Source organism: Protopterus annectens, chromosome 4.part0 (genome assembly GCF_019279795.1).
Source record: "Protopterus annectens isolate FY-2018-M chromosome 4.part0, PAN1.0, whole genome shotgun sequence".
NCBI classification, from domain to species: Eukaryota; Metazoa; Chordata; order Ceratodontiformes; family Protopteridae; genus Protopterus; species Protopterus annectens.
The window spans coordinates 655,972,450-655,988,057 of NC_056733.1; the positions used below are offsets into that span (position 1 = coordinate 655,972,450).

At 43.3% G+C, this 15,608-nt stretch overlaps 1 protein-coding gene across 1 annotated transcript in view; it reads right to left on the reverse strand.

The window, feature by feature from the left end:
* Positions 1 to 15,608, reverse strand: part of ALDH2 (aldehyde dehydrogenase 2 family member) — a 1,229,710-nt gene that overhangs the window by 459,857 nt on the left and 754,245 nt on the right. Inside the window, exon 6 of the mRNA XM_044068619.1 lies at positions 4,314 to 4,442. Coding sequence (XP_043924554.1) covers positions 4,314 to 4,442 — 129 coding nt within the window. The remainder of the gene's footprint in view (positions 1 to 4,313; positions 4,443 to 15,608) is intronic.

The window sequence follows — 15,608 nt, forward strand, 5'->3', positions numbered from 1 at the left end:
ATTTGGCTGAGGAGTCTGGAATGTCTGCCAACAATTTGGTGGCAGAGTCAAGAAGAGACAGGGCATACTTTGCTGTATGAATTTGGTAAATAGTAGCTCTAAATGCCAAGGTGGATGAGGTGTAAATCTTTTTGCCTAACCTTTCTGTAGTTTTGCTGTCTTTGTCAGCAGGAAAAATGGTGGTGGTAGGCAAGAGTTTAGAAGGTTTGTCTGTGGAGATAGAAATGATAGCTGGATCTGCAGGAGGGCGCTTGATCAAGTGCTTAGCAGAATCTGGGACTTTGTACAGTCTGTCTGCTCTATGAGGAGCAGGAGGTTGTGAGTCTGGACTGAGAGATGCAGAAGAAAAGGCATCTAAAAAGGCAGGCAGTATAGGAGGAATGGCCAAAGAGCTTGGTGTTTCCATTTGAATGAGGTTATAGTGCCTCTTTTGTATTTCAGACATTTCTGTGGATTCCCATTTGAAGTGTTCCTTCATTTTAAAAATAGTTTCTGATGAGGTCAAATCTTCAAGTGGGGAATCTGGGTCTATAAATTCTTCCTCTGGAGATCCATATCCCAAGGGTGAAGAAAGCTGAGAATTATACGAGAGGGAATCATCTTATGAATCTGAACAGATATCCTCTTCCCTAGTAACTGTCTCTGCTGGTTGAGGCCTAGGACTAAGGGGAGGAGGAGAAGCAGCAGGGGCAGAAGCAACTGATGTAGGCCTCAGGGCCATGAAAGCTGAGAAAAGGCTTTGTCTAAAGGCCTGCCAGTCTGGAATAGTTTCTGCTGGCTGAGAGATATGCTTCCTTTGTTCTCTCCTCTTGACCAGGCATCTGTTTAGAAGCAGGTGTCAAAGTCTGAGGCAGGGAATCGGAAGGTTCCCCTGAACACGCTGGTTCCCCCCGGCATCCAAATTGATCTCTGGAATAGCCTCTGCGGACGTGTTCTCGCCCACCGGTAGTACGGCTTCCTCAGAGGTACCCGTGTATCCAGTGCGTTGGATCTGGTTCCAGATACTGAGACCAGGCTGATGTCGGCCACAAGTTGTGGATCGGTCAGAAGAGGCTCAGCAAGTGTTACTGGCCGCAAAGATCTGGCCTTCTTTTTAGGCAGTTCAGAGGTGACATCCAATGAGCCCTTCATTCGCAAGGCAAGTTGTTTTAGATGTTGGTTCTCAAAGTACAAATTAAGTGCATGCAAACGACTGTGTAATGTTTTCGTAACGAACGCCTGACAAATAGGGCAGGCCTTATAATCGTGTGACCGTCCGAGACAGAACAAATACTTATCGTGGGTGTCTTTATGAAGGATCTGACGGCCGCACTGACATTTACCCTTTCTGGAAGACATGAAAAGGCAGTAATACAAAAAGCAATGAAATGGTCCTCAACAAGGTACTTAACTTGAAACCTGAACCTGGCGTACTACTGGTGGCTGGAATGTTCTAAGGGCTGGTGCATGCCAATGTCACTTTTATGGCCCATGTACTCTCACTTAGTCCTGACGTTTCACGCACCTGGGAGGGATTGAAAGCTTTTGGATACTGGCCTTACCTACGCGAGACTAGAAGGGTAAACCCATATGCAGAATACTGCAACATAGGAATAGAAGGCCATTACAATGGACCTTAAGATGGTCCAAGCAATAGACGTACTTCTTGTGAGCCCGCATCCGAATTTTGGATTTTATACCCACAATAAGTGCATCTTTTAAATCCGGTAGGCTTTTCCTGACATTTTGAAAGGAGGTAAGCCTACCAGAAAAAAGCACAAGCAAGAGCATCTGCTCTAACAAATAGACAATTCACTATACTACAGAAAAATTGCCAAAATATTTCAAAGAAAAACTCTTTTTTTTTTTTTTTTTTTTTAACTAGAGAAGTACAGTTAAGAGAACTATATAGACTGTGCCACAGGCACAAGAAGAAAACAGAACGAGAGGGGAATAAATTAGCCATAACACCTGTGAAAAACTACCAAATATTTACAGGGAGGAAAAAAAGACAAATGTCAGTTAATATTATAATTATTAGAGAAGCAATAATAAAAAAGAAAAACCCACAAACTTTGTCTGAAGCTTGAGAATACAATATCAGTGTCCTGTCCCAATGGTGGCAAACAAAATTTGGAGAGTAAGGGATGGTATAGAGCATTATGGATAGAGGGAGGAGCTCAAGATTCGGATCCAAGTCTGAAAAATGCGGCCAAATCAGATCCGTGAGGAAGAATGAAAAGGAGCCACAAGGGCGGGAGACTTAAACCTCGACACGGCTATTAATAGGACGTGCTGGAGGGATAGATTCATCACCCAAAGACTCCCTATGCTGTGGAATAAAATCCCGGTATATGTGAGGCAGAGCACCTCGATGGCCTTGTTCAAGAGAAATCTTGACCAATGGATGGGAGATCGCAGATATACCCCAGGGATTACCTCAGTGTCACTGCTCGACAGAGGCACAGCAAAATAATGGGTATAGTTCCCCATACTAAAGGGGTGGCGTAAGCCACAAAACTATGGGCTAGGCTTGTAAATGCCCTCGGGCAGATAGCCTAGTATGAACCTATGAGAACATCAGATCTAAAACTTAAAACTGGTCGCACTTTCTTCTGACCATAGAATGTACTTGCAAAACTGTGATTAATGATGTGTATAGAAAGGTCAATAGCTGCTATATAATTTTCTGCAAAAGAGCCCAGGTCATGACTGGACAAGGTAATACAAGACCCTCACCTTGAAATACTTTCCAGTCCAAAAAAAGAAACTATCAGTATAGAACAGAGGTGTAAAATAATAATTGTATACTTTTTACTTAAAAAAGTTTGCTGGTTGGTTGCTATAGGATGGGACCAAGTGGGATACTGCTTACCATACCTGGCTGACAGCGTTAGGGTCTCTTGTGTTAGTTCATTGGTGAAAAACTTATACTGCTTATTGCTGCAGCCTCACAGTGTTTGGCTCTCTATGTTAGTTCAAAAGCTATCTGTGCAGAAACCAGATGTCCTTCCTGTTTCCATGTAGGTTTATAGGTTTACTCCTACATCCCACAGGCATGTGCGTAGTTGAAATGGTGATACTCAAAACTGCTCATTGTGTGTGTTTATGTATATACACATATATGAATGCATGCTTAAGTTTGAGCACATCCTGCAGTGGACTGCCATCCTGTAAAGGATCTGTTTCTCCCTCAGACCCACTGCTTGCTGGGAGAGGTGTAAGTTCCCTGTGACTCTGAAATGAATAAAGAAGGCACTGAAAATTAACCATTTAACACTTACTTAGTTTATCTTTTAATTAGCATTATGACTGATATTCAGTGATTTTTCTAAGAGACATAATGTGATACCATTCCTGCCTGAAATGAGTGCAGTACATGGTGCTGTGCTAAGAACTGAGATGGTATGAGCAAATACCCAGCATGCTACTTTTTGATACAGTCTGACATCTCCTGTCAGTAAACCCAGGTATTCAGTTTCCTAATAAATATGTTACAAAAGAAAAAAAAAAGACTAGATGAGATTCAAAGGGTGACAATGTTTACTAAATTTATTTTAAAAATGTCATAACCCTCTGCAAAAGCACATAGCTAATCTCTAAAAACAGACCATTTCTGTCTTCCTCCAACACCATGTAACTTATCATGTTCTCATATAGCTTGCAACTGGCAGAAGCAGTTATTTCACCTTTCTTGCTCCTGAGTTTGTAGCTACCATAAATGAACAAATAACTAATCTCAACACACACACACACACACACACACACACACACACACACACACACACACACACACACACGCACATAGTTGCCCCTCCCCCTACACACAAAGGGAAAAAAAATTGTACATGCCCTTAATCTGAACTCTCAATAGCCTTCTGTTGACAGCTGCAGCTTTTTTTCTTGTTTTGTAAATGCAATGTCTGCATTCAATTCAATACTAAAAATGAACATGAATAATAAGAAAAAATGTGACAGATGCATTACATAATACCTTTTATGATTATGAAATGAGTTTCCCATACTGTCAGAAGAATCTGGTTATAACATCCTTCAGAAATAATACTATAACCAATAAATTTGTATGTGTGTGCGTGTACAGATATATATAGATATGAAATGCACATGCGTGCGTGCGCGTGTGTGTGTGTGTGTGTGGGGGTATACATGCACAAATAATAAGAAAAAAATCAATGTGGTTGAATATAGCACCTAAAAACTTGTTAAAAGCCAGTAAGTTGTACGTTTGGCATTCAGATCCATGAACCAATGTGCACTATATAATTTAAATACACTTTCTTCTGTAAAAATGGAAAATTCCCAGTACATCTTACCTCTTTGATCAGACTGGCCACATACAGAGCAGTAAGTGGAGTTTGCTCAGCTACCTTCATCACCACCACATTCCCAGTTGCTAAAGCTGGTCCAAGTTTCCATGCTTGCATCAATAAAGGGAAGTTCCACTAGGGAAATAAGAAGCGTGTGTTAAAATTGAGCAACTCTTCACACTCAGTTGCATTCACATATAAATGTTCAAGACTCTCTCACTGAGGGTAGGAAATCAAATCTCCAGGATGTGGTCTTCTCTGTGGCACAAATGGATAAAGCCTTGTCTAAGACCTAGATGACCAAGTTCAGTTAGCAACCTGGATACTAGAGGAGCCTGTTGAGGAAAGAAATGACTGGCAAACCAGAGCCTGCTGACCTTTTGGCCGAGTGTAAGGGGACACGTTCCACCTACAGTATGCAGTAGAGATGCCTATACCAGTGACAACACAAATCATTTTTCTACTAAATGTTTTAGCCTAATGCAAAGTTAAAATAGACATGTCAAAAAGTGAAGAAAAGTAAATTTGCTCTCACATTATTTAAAGACTAAACTAAACTGGATTTTATAACAGTTTGTAAAGTGTGTATCATGCTGGAGTAATGCATTAATTAGGGGGTATTTTAGTGTCACATAAATTAAATATATCCAAATTAATTTCTTTTGCTCTCTTGTATACTTTTTCTGCATAAAGAATTGTGACAAGTTGCTCATTAAAAATTTCAACACTAGGGACAGAACCTAATAGGTTAAGTAATAAATTACTTTGCTGTAAAGTAAAACAGAGTGAAATGACAATGTGCAATGGTTAATATAAAGAAATCTACCTAATACCAAAGGTAAAGTGGAACATATTTTAAAATATTGCCCAGTCACCTATACACATCTTCAAACTAGCAATATTTATTAATAAACTATGCTTTCAGTTCCTAGTTGTAATAGGTTGGTATTCTGCAAAGAAGAATGGCTATAACACTGACTCAAAAGCATAATGTATCTGGTCAACCTTCCTGCTTAATGCATAGTAAGTTACAAGCACAATAAAATCATACTTGCTTTTTCTGTAATGCTAACCACTTTGACAGTGACGGTGTCTGCAACGGTCTAGTTGTGTAAGACTCAGACTCATTCTATTCCCAAAATGCAGTTATGCATTCAAATTACTTTGGATATACTTCTTGTGTACTGCTTCTGAGTACTTCAGCTCTCATGCAAAGGAATACATGCAATATCACAACGGATGTCTTAATGCGACTAAATAACTTGAATAGCATATGACTGCAATGCTTTAAACATAAAATCTGTACTAAAAAAGTGCACTTGTGTGAGTTCCACTTCCCCATAAAAAAGAGGTTATGTACTCACCATAACGTTCCATCTGAGTAGTTGTTCTTCATTTGTCTTCAACCTGTAGGTTCCTGGATTCGTATTGGATCTGACTCGGTCGCATATCCAGCATCTGATCCAAGCTCAAACCGCCTCCCCTTACCCATAATGCTTCTGTCTCCTTCCTCCCTTCAGATCAAGTTTGCTGCCCAATCCAGTCCCAACACCTGACCCAACAGAGACTAGTCCATACCAGAAAACAACAAGGATAAAAGACACCTTATGGTGTGACCTCCATTACTCTTCAGAGACACCAGCAGTTCGCACAAGGCCAGGGGAAGGAGGGAGGGATGGTTGAAGGCAAATGAAGAACAACTACTCAGCTGGAACGTTATGGTGATTACATAACTTTTTTATCTGAAGTAATTGTCTTCATTTGATCTTCAAGCTGTGGGACAGAGTCCCCAGCTACCAGATACCTGGGAGGCCCTCATGGAAGGATATTCTGGAGCATAGCGGAGCCAAAGGATGCCCTGTTCCTGGATATAATGTCCAATAAATAAGGCGAGATGAAGGTATGGGATGAGGACCAAGTAGCCGCAGAGCAAATATCATCTAATGAAACTCTGGACCAAAAGGCTGCTAACGTGGCCATAGACCTGGTGGAATGCGCTTTCACCTGACTTGGCTGGGAAATCCCCTGGCTGAATATGCCTGCATAATACACTGAGAAATACAATGGGCAATGATAACTTTAGAAATGGGTTTCCCTAAAAAGGGTATGGAATAAGAAATGAAATGTTGGCCAGATTTACGAAAGGTTATTGTCCTGTGCAAGTAGAAACATAACTGTCTGTGCATGTCTAGTAAATGCAATTTGTATTCTCCCTTGTTTTGAAAATTTGGAAACAAGACTGGGAGATTGAGTACCTGGTTAATATTTGACTGTGAAGCTACTTTAGGTAGAAAAGATGGATTAGTACGCATAGACACCCTGTCCTTATGAAAATTATAGAAGGGGCTTCGATCGATAGAGCCTGAAGTTCCAAAACTCTCCTAGCAGAAGTAATGGCAACCAGAAAGGCAGTCTTCCAGGAGAGAAACTGCATATCTGCTGAAGCTGCAGGTTCAAAGGAAGGCGAAACTACGGTATGAAGTACCAGGGTAAGATCCCAAAGCTGCAGGTTCAAAGGAAGGTGAAACTAAGGTATGAAGTACCAGGGTAAGATCCCACGGTAGCGTAGGGTCCTTTATCGGAGGGCGAAGAAGAAAAGTACCTTTGAGGAAGGCCTTACAAAGCTTTGAAGATGCTAAGGAAGTCATGTTATCCCCCACATGATAATTAGAAATTACCGCAAGTTGAACTTTGACAGTAGAAAAGCTAGCACCTTGTTGAACAATTCCTGATAAAAATTCCAACCTCGCAAGAACTGGAGCTGTGAAAGGATCTAATGGATGCTGAAAGGCCCAGATAGAAAAATGTTTTGGTGGAAGACTTATGAGCCACTACTAGAATTCTTTAAACGGGAGAGTATAATCCAGGAGTCCTGACTATCATGGGAACTGAAGCACCCAAGCAATGAGCTTTAGACTGGCCAGGTCTGGATTGGGGAATCTGTGAGGGATGAGATACGAGATCCGGAACTGGATCCAATGTCCATGGTGGAGCAATGAGATGAGACCTCAGAGAGGAAAACCAGACTTGGCGAGGCCAGAATGAGGCAATGAGGATAACTAAGCTCCCCAGCCTGCAAGCTTTCTGAAGAAATTTTGATATTAAAGGAAGAGGAAGATAAGCATACAGAAGACCGGGGGGTCAAGCATGAATTAGAGCATCTCTGGGGGCTTCTCCTTGACGGGGGTTCAGAGAGAAGAACTTGCTGCATTTCACATTGGATGGAGACGTGAATAGATCGCAGCAAGGCTGTCCCCACTTTTGAAAGATCTGCTTCGCTACTGAGGGATTTACAGACCATTCGTGAGACATCAGAATGGATTTGCTGAGCCTGACCGCTAGAATGTTAGACTTCCCTAGAATGTGCGTTGCACCAGAAAACAGCCGGTGGAGATCACATATTCCCATACTCTCATGACCTTGAGATACAGGGGATAAGATCTGGTTCCCCCTTGCTTGTTGATGTACCAGACTATGAATATATTGTCCGTCTGGATAGCAATCGTTCCTGAAGAGAGATGGACATGGAGAGCCTGCAACGTTAGAAGCACTGCCCTCATTTCCAGGACGTTGATATGCAAATTGGTCCCAAAGGTGGACCATGTGCCACGGACGTCCTTCCCGAGCAGTGTCCCCCACCCCAGCTGGGAGGCGTCCGTAGTCACCGTCACCTTGGGAAAAGGTGGGAGAAAGGGACATCCCCGAACCTGATCCGAGGAATGAATCCACCACCAAAGGGAGTCCCTGCATACTCGAGAGATTCGGACAAGCTGTTTCAATGGAAGGTCAAATAGAGACCATTGTATTGACAGGGTCCACTGAAGAATTCGCATGTGACGGCACGCTAAGGGCAAGAGATTGACCTAGGCCTCCATGGACTCCAACGGCCTTAATACAATTTCCGCTGTCGGAGAGTAAGTTTGAATAATACACAGGACATGTAGCTTCAGACTGTGTATTCCGTCTGGAGTAAGAAACACTATGGTTTGAATTGTGTCCTGTCGCACCCTAATGAAGTCTATGGTTTGAACAGGGGTCAGAGACAATTTATTCAGATTGACTGTAATGCCCAACCTCTGGGCCAGAAGGAAAAAGAAATCCCTCGCTTGACAGAGATGATGCCTGGAATGGACAGCAAGGAGCCAATCGTCCAGGTAGGAAAATACCTGAATGCCTTGGAGTCTCAGGTGAGCCACTACTACTGACATCACTTTAGTAAACAACCTGGGGGCTGTAGTGAGACCAAAGGGGAGCACTTTGAAATGACAATGATTGGCTCCTAGCCGGAAGCGGAGAAACCTCCGGGAGTGTCTGTCCATCTTGATATGATAGTACGCATCCTGGAGATTGATACAGCACATCCAATCGTTCTCCTGCAGGAAGGGCAGGATAGATTGAAGGGTCACCATCTGGAATTTCACCTTGGCCACAGACAGGTTCAAGGTGGATAAATCCAAAATGGGTCGTAGGTCTCCCGTTTTCTTTGGCACCAAAAAGAACCTGGAATAAATACCTGATCCGGAATGGTCTAAGAAGACGGGTTGGATGACTCGCCTTCTTAGCAGCTTTGCAATTTCCAGTGCTGCATCCTCCCTGTGCGTGGTTGGAATGTCCGGGAGGTGTTTGGGCAGTGTAGGTGGCTCGAGGAAGGGGATTGAATAGCCTCTGGATATAATTTGCAACACCCAACAATCTTTTGTAATGGACTCACACTCTGTTAGGTGCGACGAAAGATGGCCCCTGACTGCCTCCAGAGATGAGGAGTCGGGCAACCCTTCAGGGTTGCTGAGTGGGTCTGTCCGAGAAAGGTTCTCAAGACCCATAATTTCTTGGCCCCCCTCTGCCTCTAGGGTGACATCAATCAAATCCCCCTCTCCCCCTGAGGGAAGGTGAGTCCTGAGTGTCTCGGGGAAAATTCTGGGATTTCTGGAACCACATCTTCTTGGTCCCTCACTGATTCCTAGAGAAGGATCGTTGAGGGACCGAGAAGCGGATCCTGATGGCAGACAGAGTCTTCCCCTCCTTCTCAACTAGAGTCTCACGTATTGACTTCCCAAACAAGGAAGTACTGTTGTATGGGGCATTGGTAAAAGATGTCTTAAAAGGTTCTAAAAACTGACAGAGCCAGAGCCAGGCATGTTGCCTGATGGCACCACCTGTACCAGCTGCCCCAGCGGCTCCTTTGGTTGCAAGGGAGAGGAGGTGCATAGAGATGTTCGCAACTGACTTTACAGTGGCCATACGAGCGGAGAAAATCTTATCTTATGCCGACGTGGACTCCGGGGTCGGCTCAGTGAACTCCTTAACTAGGTCTCGCTGCAGATGAATCACGTGTGCCATGTAATTCAGCGCCCAAACAGAGAAGGTCACAAGTGTACACCCACTTCCTGAAATGGTCCATCTCCCTAGACTCTCAGTCAGGAGGATGGACCATGAAGTTCTCCTGAAAGAGCACCTTACTAGTGGCCGCTGCCACCACCATGGCATCAACAGGAGATCCCTTGTTCCAGTATAGTCTATCTGAAGCAGGGCTCAAGACCTTATCCAGACGTTTTGGAATGGGTTCCACTGTGTCCGGTTCCTTCCACACCCGAGATGTAATGAGAGCCACTAAAGAATCTGTGGAAAGTAGAGGGTCCTGCGCCAAATGCCTCGAGGAACTCCAATTCATCCGAGGTAGGTTTCTGGGCAGACCATCCCCCTCGCTGGCAAAGGAGTTCCAAGATGTCTAGGAAGGAGACATCCTGGGGGGTGACCAGGGGGAACCTTCCCCTTCTTCCAAATCCGTGTATTCGGTGAGTGACTCCAGTGGGGAGTCTTAAGTGCCTCCTTTTGCACGTATACTTGTGTGAGATCTTCTCAGTGGGGGATCTCTGGGGAGGACTCACCAAAGTTTTGCTGTTCCCAAGCAGAAGCTTCCTGAGGCAAAGTGGCAGCAGGATGTCCCTGAGATGGCAGGATAGCTGGCACCATACCAGAAACAGAGGGAGTCTGGGTGGAGCCGAGGACGAGATGGTCAAGGATAATGAGGAAATCGAGAGAACCCTCTCCACCACATTGAAAGCCGAACAGGAATGGACATCCTGGGAAAGGATAATAGGAGCTGTCACCCTCTGACCCGACAGGGAGTCACAGCCAAGCCTCCAGGTGCCAAAATACCAAGAGGAAGGATGTGCTCCGACACACTCGGAGCTGACACCAACCCCTCGGATCTAACCCTGAGGCTACGGCTCTGAGAACTTGTTGGATCCGAGCCAGTCAGATCCGACCTGCTCAAGGTCACAGCCGACGTTGAGGTACAAGGTACAGTCGGTGCTGGCCCCTCGACACCAAGAGTCCTCGGATCCAAGGGCTCTGAAACTGAAGGCCAGATTGGAAAAAGAGTAATCGGGGTGAAAACTGGCTGCGTGCTCCCCGCTCCAGAGGGAGAGGGGGCAGGCAAGACTCCCATCTGTAACTGGGTGTGGATGGACTTCCGCATCATCTTAGCCATCTCTGCTTTACTAAGGCTCAGGGTAGAGTGGGAGGAGGAGGCGACCGACACTGGCCTTGAGAAGCAGTGAGGGGAAGCCTGAGCCGGCAATCGGGTCTGGGGCTCCTCCGGCTCTGGGGAGAACTGAGGAGAACAGAGCCGGGGAGACTCTGGTTTCGGAGCCGACCTAACTTTTGGTGGAGGGCTGGCCAGAGCAGGGCGATCCGGGAATTGCTTCCTTGGCTTATCATTTTTGGTAGATTTGTCTACATCACTTGCCTCTTGGCGGGAGTCTGAGTCCCAGAAGCCAGGAAGGAGGCAGGGGCAGAAGCCGGGGGCACAGGGACTTAAGTCCCCGAAGAAGGATAAAGGCCCTTAAGGATTAATTTGTCCTTCCTGTCCTTAAGTGCCTGGGGATTAAATCTGGCACAGATGGAACAGGTCTGGAGATGGGCTGCCCCAAGACACACTACGCACAGAGTGTGGCCATCGGCTGGGGAGAGCTTATGGCCATACACTGTACACTTTCTGAAGGTAGGTTTGCAGTGTCAGACATATCCCAACCTCAGGCCCAGCACACAGACTCTCTTCTCAGACCACGCACGCAAGGAAAGAGAGAGAGAGCTTTTTTTTTTTTTTTACACGTGGATAGGAGGTAGAAGGTAGAGGTAGAGAACAAAATACAAAGAGAGAAAGGAAGATTTAAAGTCAGAAACAACACTTACCACAACTTTTTATGCAGAGAGCTCAGATCATGATGCGGACATTACAGGCAGCAAATGAGATCTGAAGGGAGGAAGGAGACAGGAGCATTATGGGTAAGGGGAGGAGCTTTGAGCTTGGATCAGATGCTGGATATGCGGCCAAGTTGGATCCGATATGGATCTGGGAACCCAGAGGTTGAAGATCAAATTAAGACGACTACTTCAGATCAGTAGATATTTCCCTCACTGCTGCAGTAGCTTTCAGGCTATATGGATTGTGAACTACTCAGGGCACAACAACTGGCCAGCTTCACTCTGGCTCCCTCCCACACCTTCAGTCTGACGTCTGACTTCTGACTGGTCTGCCCAGTGAAGGGAAATCAGCAGTTAGAGTAAAGTTTCTTTAGACTTTCTCATCCATAAGTAAAGAAGTTTCACATTAATCCTGAACTTCAAAAAAAAAAAAAAACAATACTGCCAAAAGATTTATATCCTAACAAGTAACTACATAAACAAGAAGGGTGAGTGCAGCTACTGCAGCAGTTAGGAATTTGAACATCTACTGATATGGGTAGAGTGCAACTTAAACAGCTACACTATGTTCATCATTGTCACTGCTGCAGTAGACTTTAGGCTATATGGGTAGATTACCAAAGACTATCCAAACTGGCAGAAGGAAGGATATGGCTCCAAGAGCCCCTGGAGAATGGTCCTAGCAAAGCCTGTCTTGAATCAAGAAAGGAATCTAGTTTGTAATGCTTTGTAAAAGTATGTACAGAGGACTACGTAGCTGCTTCTAGAATAATTCTGGAGTTTATACATTTACAGTATGTTATAGAAAAATGCCAAGGCTCTAGAAGAATGTGCTTTTAACTAGTTTACCATGGTAGACAAAACAAAAGGCAATAGCTGAGGACAATAAGCTGTTTTAACATGGGTTGCTTTTTTCTTCATTCAATCATAAGAAATAAATAAAGCTGATTTGCTTTTCTAAAGAATTTAGTTCTGTTAAAATAGAACCCGAGATGCCTGTGCACAACCTGAGTATATATATAAATATAATCTTTTCTCCCTGTTTCTTAAGACCTGGATAGAAAACAGGGAGATTGATGCTCTGATTCAAAGTAAACTCTGAAGCCAACATCACTATGAATAAAAGATTTCTTCTTAATGAGACTCTACCCTATGAAAAAAAAAAACAGACAGGGCTCACCCACCATGAATGCTTCAGTTCAGATACTCTTCATGCAGATGTCAGGGCAAGAAGAATATCTTCTTTGTAAATAAACTCAAATCTGCCTGATTGGCAGTTTAAAATGGAGACATGGTTAACTTTTCCAGCACAAAGTTAAAATCACAAGAAGAAGCTAACTATCTACAAGAAGGTCCCAGGTGTTAAAATCCCTTTAGAAACTGTTTCACTAAGAACAGAGAATAAAGCGGAGGATCTATGGGCAGACATGCTGAAAGGACCACAAGATGTATCTTGACAGAGGAATAAGGGAAGCCAGGGGATAGTAACTCACACAAATATCTCGGTACCAGTGGTACATAATCCCTGACAAGGCCCTGGTCATTGGCTAGGCACCAACTAGAAAATCTTCTCCCCTTACTAATATATGATTTCCTAAGAGCAGATTTTCATGCCTCCTTTAGTAAGTGCTGTACATCCTCATGAAGGAGGTGCCTAAAAGGGATCAAAATTGAATTATCCAGTCAGTTAGTTGATGTTGCTTGAGATGGGAGTATATCAAACTCTCCTTGTCTTATTTGAGTAGGTCTGGTCTGTGAGGAAGCTTGTGATTATTGCCCTTGACCAAATCCATAAGAAGGTGGAACCAGTGTTGCCTGAATGACTAAACGGGCTTACCACAGTGATCTTTTTAAAGTCCATCTGAATCTTCAGAATTCCTCTGGATATCAGTGGAAAGGGTAGAAAAGCATAAAGGAACATTCCCAACCACGGAAAAGAAAATGCATCCATTTTTCAGGCTTGTTTGCAAGGAGTCTTAGAACAGAATTTGTTCAACTGTCTGCTTTGAAAGGAGGCAAAGAGGTCTATTTCAGGTGTTCCCCACAACTGGATCAACTCCTGGAAGACCCCCCTTATTCAGTTTTCATTCATGAGAGTTTCTCCTGGCCTGCTAAGCTTGTCTGCCACAATATTTTGATCTTACTGGATGTAAGACGCTCGAAGAGTGAAAGAATGATGTAGAGGTACCTTCCAAGCCATCATAGCCAGCCTGCATCCTTACACCCCTGCTTGTTATGCACAACATCACTGTGGTGTTGTCTGTAATCACCTAAAGAGGTGCAGGAGACCAAAGACGACGAAGATATTTCTAAAGCATGGATCACAGTGTAACATTTCTTTAATATTTATGTGTTTCAGTCTAAAGAATTTCACAGACCTTATACTTTTACCACAAAGAAACTTTTTCCAAGCCAAATATGAGCCTTCTGTAGTTAGTTGGGATCTGATGAGAAAAGGGGAGATCTGGACTTAGAGTCACTTGCTGTCTCCACCTCTGCAGTTCCTTTTTGACGAAGCCCAAAATTGAAATCTGAAATTCCAGTGGTTGTAGATGTTCGGTCCATGTGTTCTTTACAAAACACTGAATTTATAAGTATAAAGGAAGAGGAATTATGAGAATCATCAAACCAACCATGAACCCTAAGATGCTTAGAAACTGTCTTGCAGAAGTCTGAGACTGAATGGTGAAGCTCACAGAAGATTGTAGAGAAACATCCACCTTTTCCTGTCAAGAACCTTTTGTTGAGAGGTGTCTATAAGACAACCTGTGAAGACAATCCTGTGTAATGGGTTCAAGGAGGATTTCTAAGCATTTATCTGGTAATCTACCCTAAAGACTTCTGATAGCTGGGAAAAGACACTGCAATGACAAGTAAATCATCTAAATAAGTAAATAAGTGAAATCCATCGAGTCTGCAATGAGCTATTACTGGCGCTAAACAATTTGTAAATACCTGGAAATGCAGATAACCCAGAGAGTAATGTAGATAGCTAGTAATGTGAAATAGCGAGTCAGAAATTTCCTGAAGCTGTGGCTAGGGGGATGTGATGATATGCATCTTTCAGGTCTAATCTTACCATAAAACTCCCTCAGGTAATGAGAGGTAACCATACCGCTCAACCTCTTAGTGCAAGAAATCTGGACAAAGTCTGACATAATGGAGGGACAAAGACCCAAAAATAGGGATAAATTTTAAATATTGCTCTTATGCACATGGAAAATTGATAGAATAACAGGATTTGTCTTAGCATGCATTTTGCTGAAGAAAATGAAGTCTGAAACTCAAATGTATGACATTATTTAGTGACTTCAGTCCTCAGATCATCCCAGTGATTTGCCAGAAAAGCACAGATTTTATGAAAAACATACCAAAAATATGAGGCAAAATCTGGACATTATGAAAAAATCTGGACAGTTGAGAGATATGGCAGTAACAGGTTCTGAAGGGTCAATACCTTGAATTCTGGTACTTTCACATACAGATTTAGAAACCAAAGTTCTAGTACTGGTCTCCAAGAAGGTTCTTTCTTTGGTGCCATAAACATTATGGAATAAAAGTCTTTTCCCTTTTGCTCCACAGGCACTGGTTCAATAACTGTTAGGGTGAGTAAGTGCTGAACAACCTGAGGAAAAAACTGGTTCACAGGTTAGGGAGGAACTCCTCTGAAAGGATGTATTTGTATGTAGTGCCAGCTGCAGATCTCTTGAATCACTTTTAGCACCCAAGAATCTGAAACAATTTGTTGCCAAAAGGGAATGTAAAGAGCCAGTTACTTTGACAGATTCTGAGAGACAGGGAAAGGAGGGGTGGAAATAGGGGAATAAATGCTGGCATAGTCATTCTGAAGTATAACACTGTCCTTGTTTTGGAAAGGTCCTTGTTTCTTGTTACATTCTTGCCATTTCTTTTTTTGTTTCCTGTTTGGCTCAAAAAGGCTGGGTTTGTTTGTTCTGTGTTTTAAAAAGAAACTAGATTGTGGGGTATTTATTGGAAGGAGGCTGAAAAATCTTAGAAACTCCTGAACACAGTATTCACAATATCATGCACACTCATTAGGGCATGTTTTGATACTTGAGACAGTTCAGAATA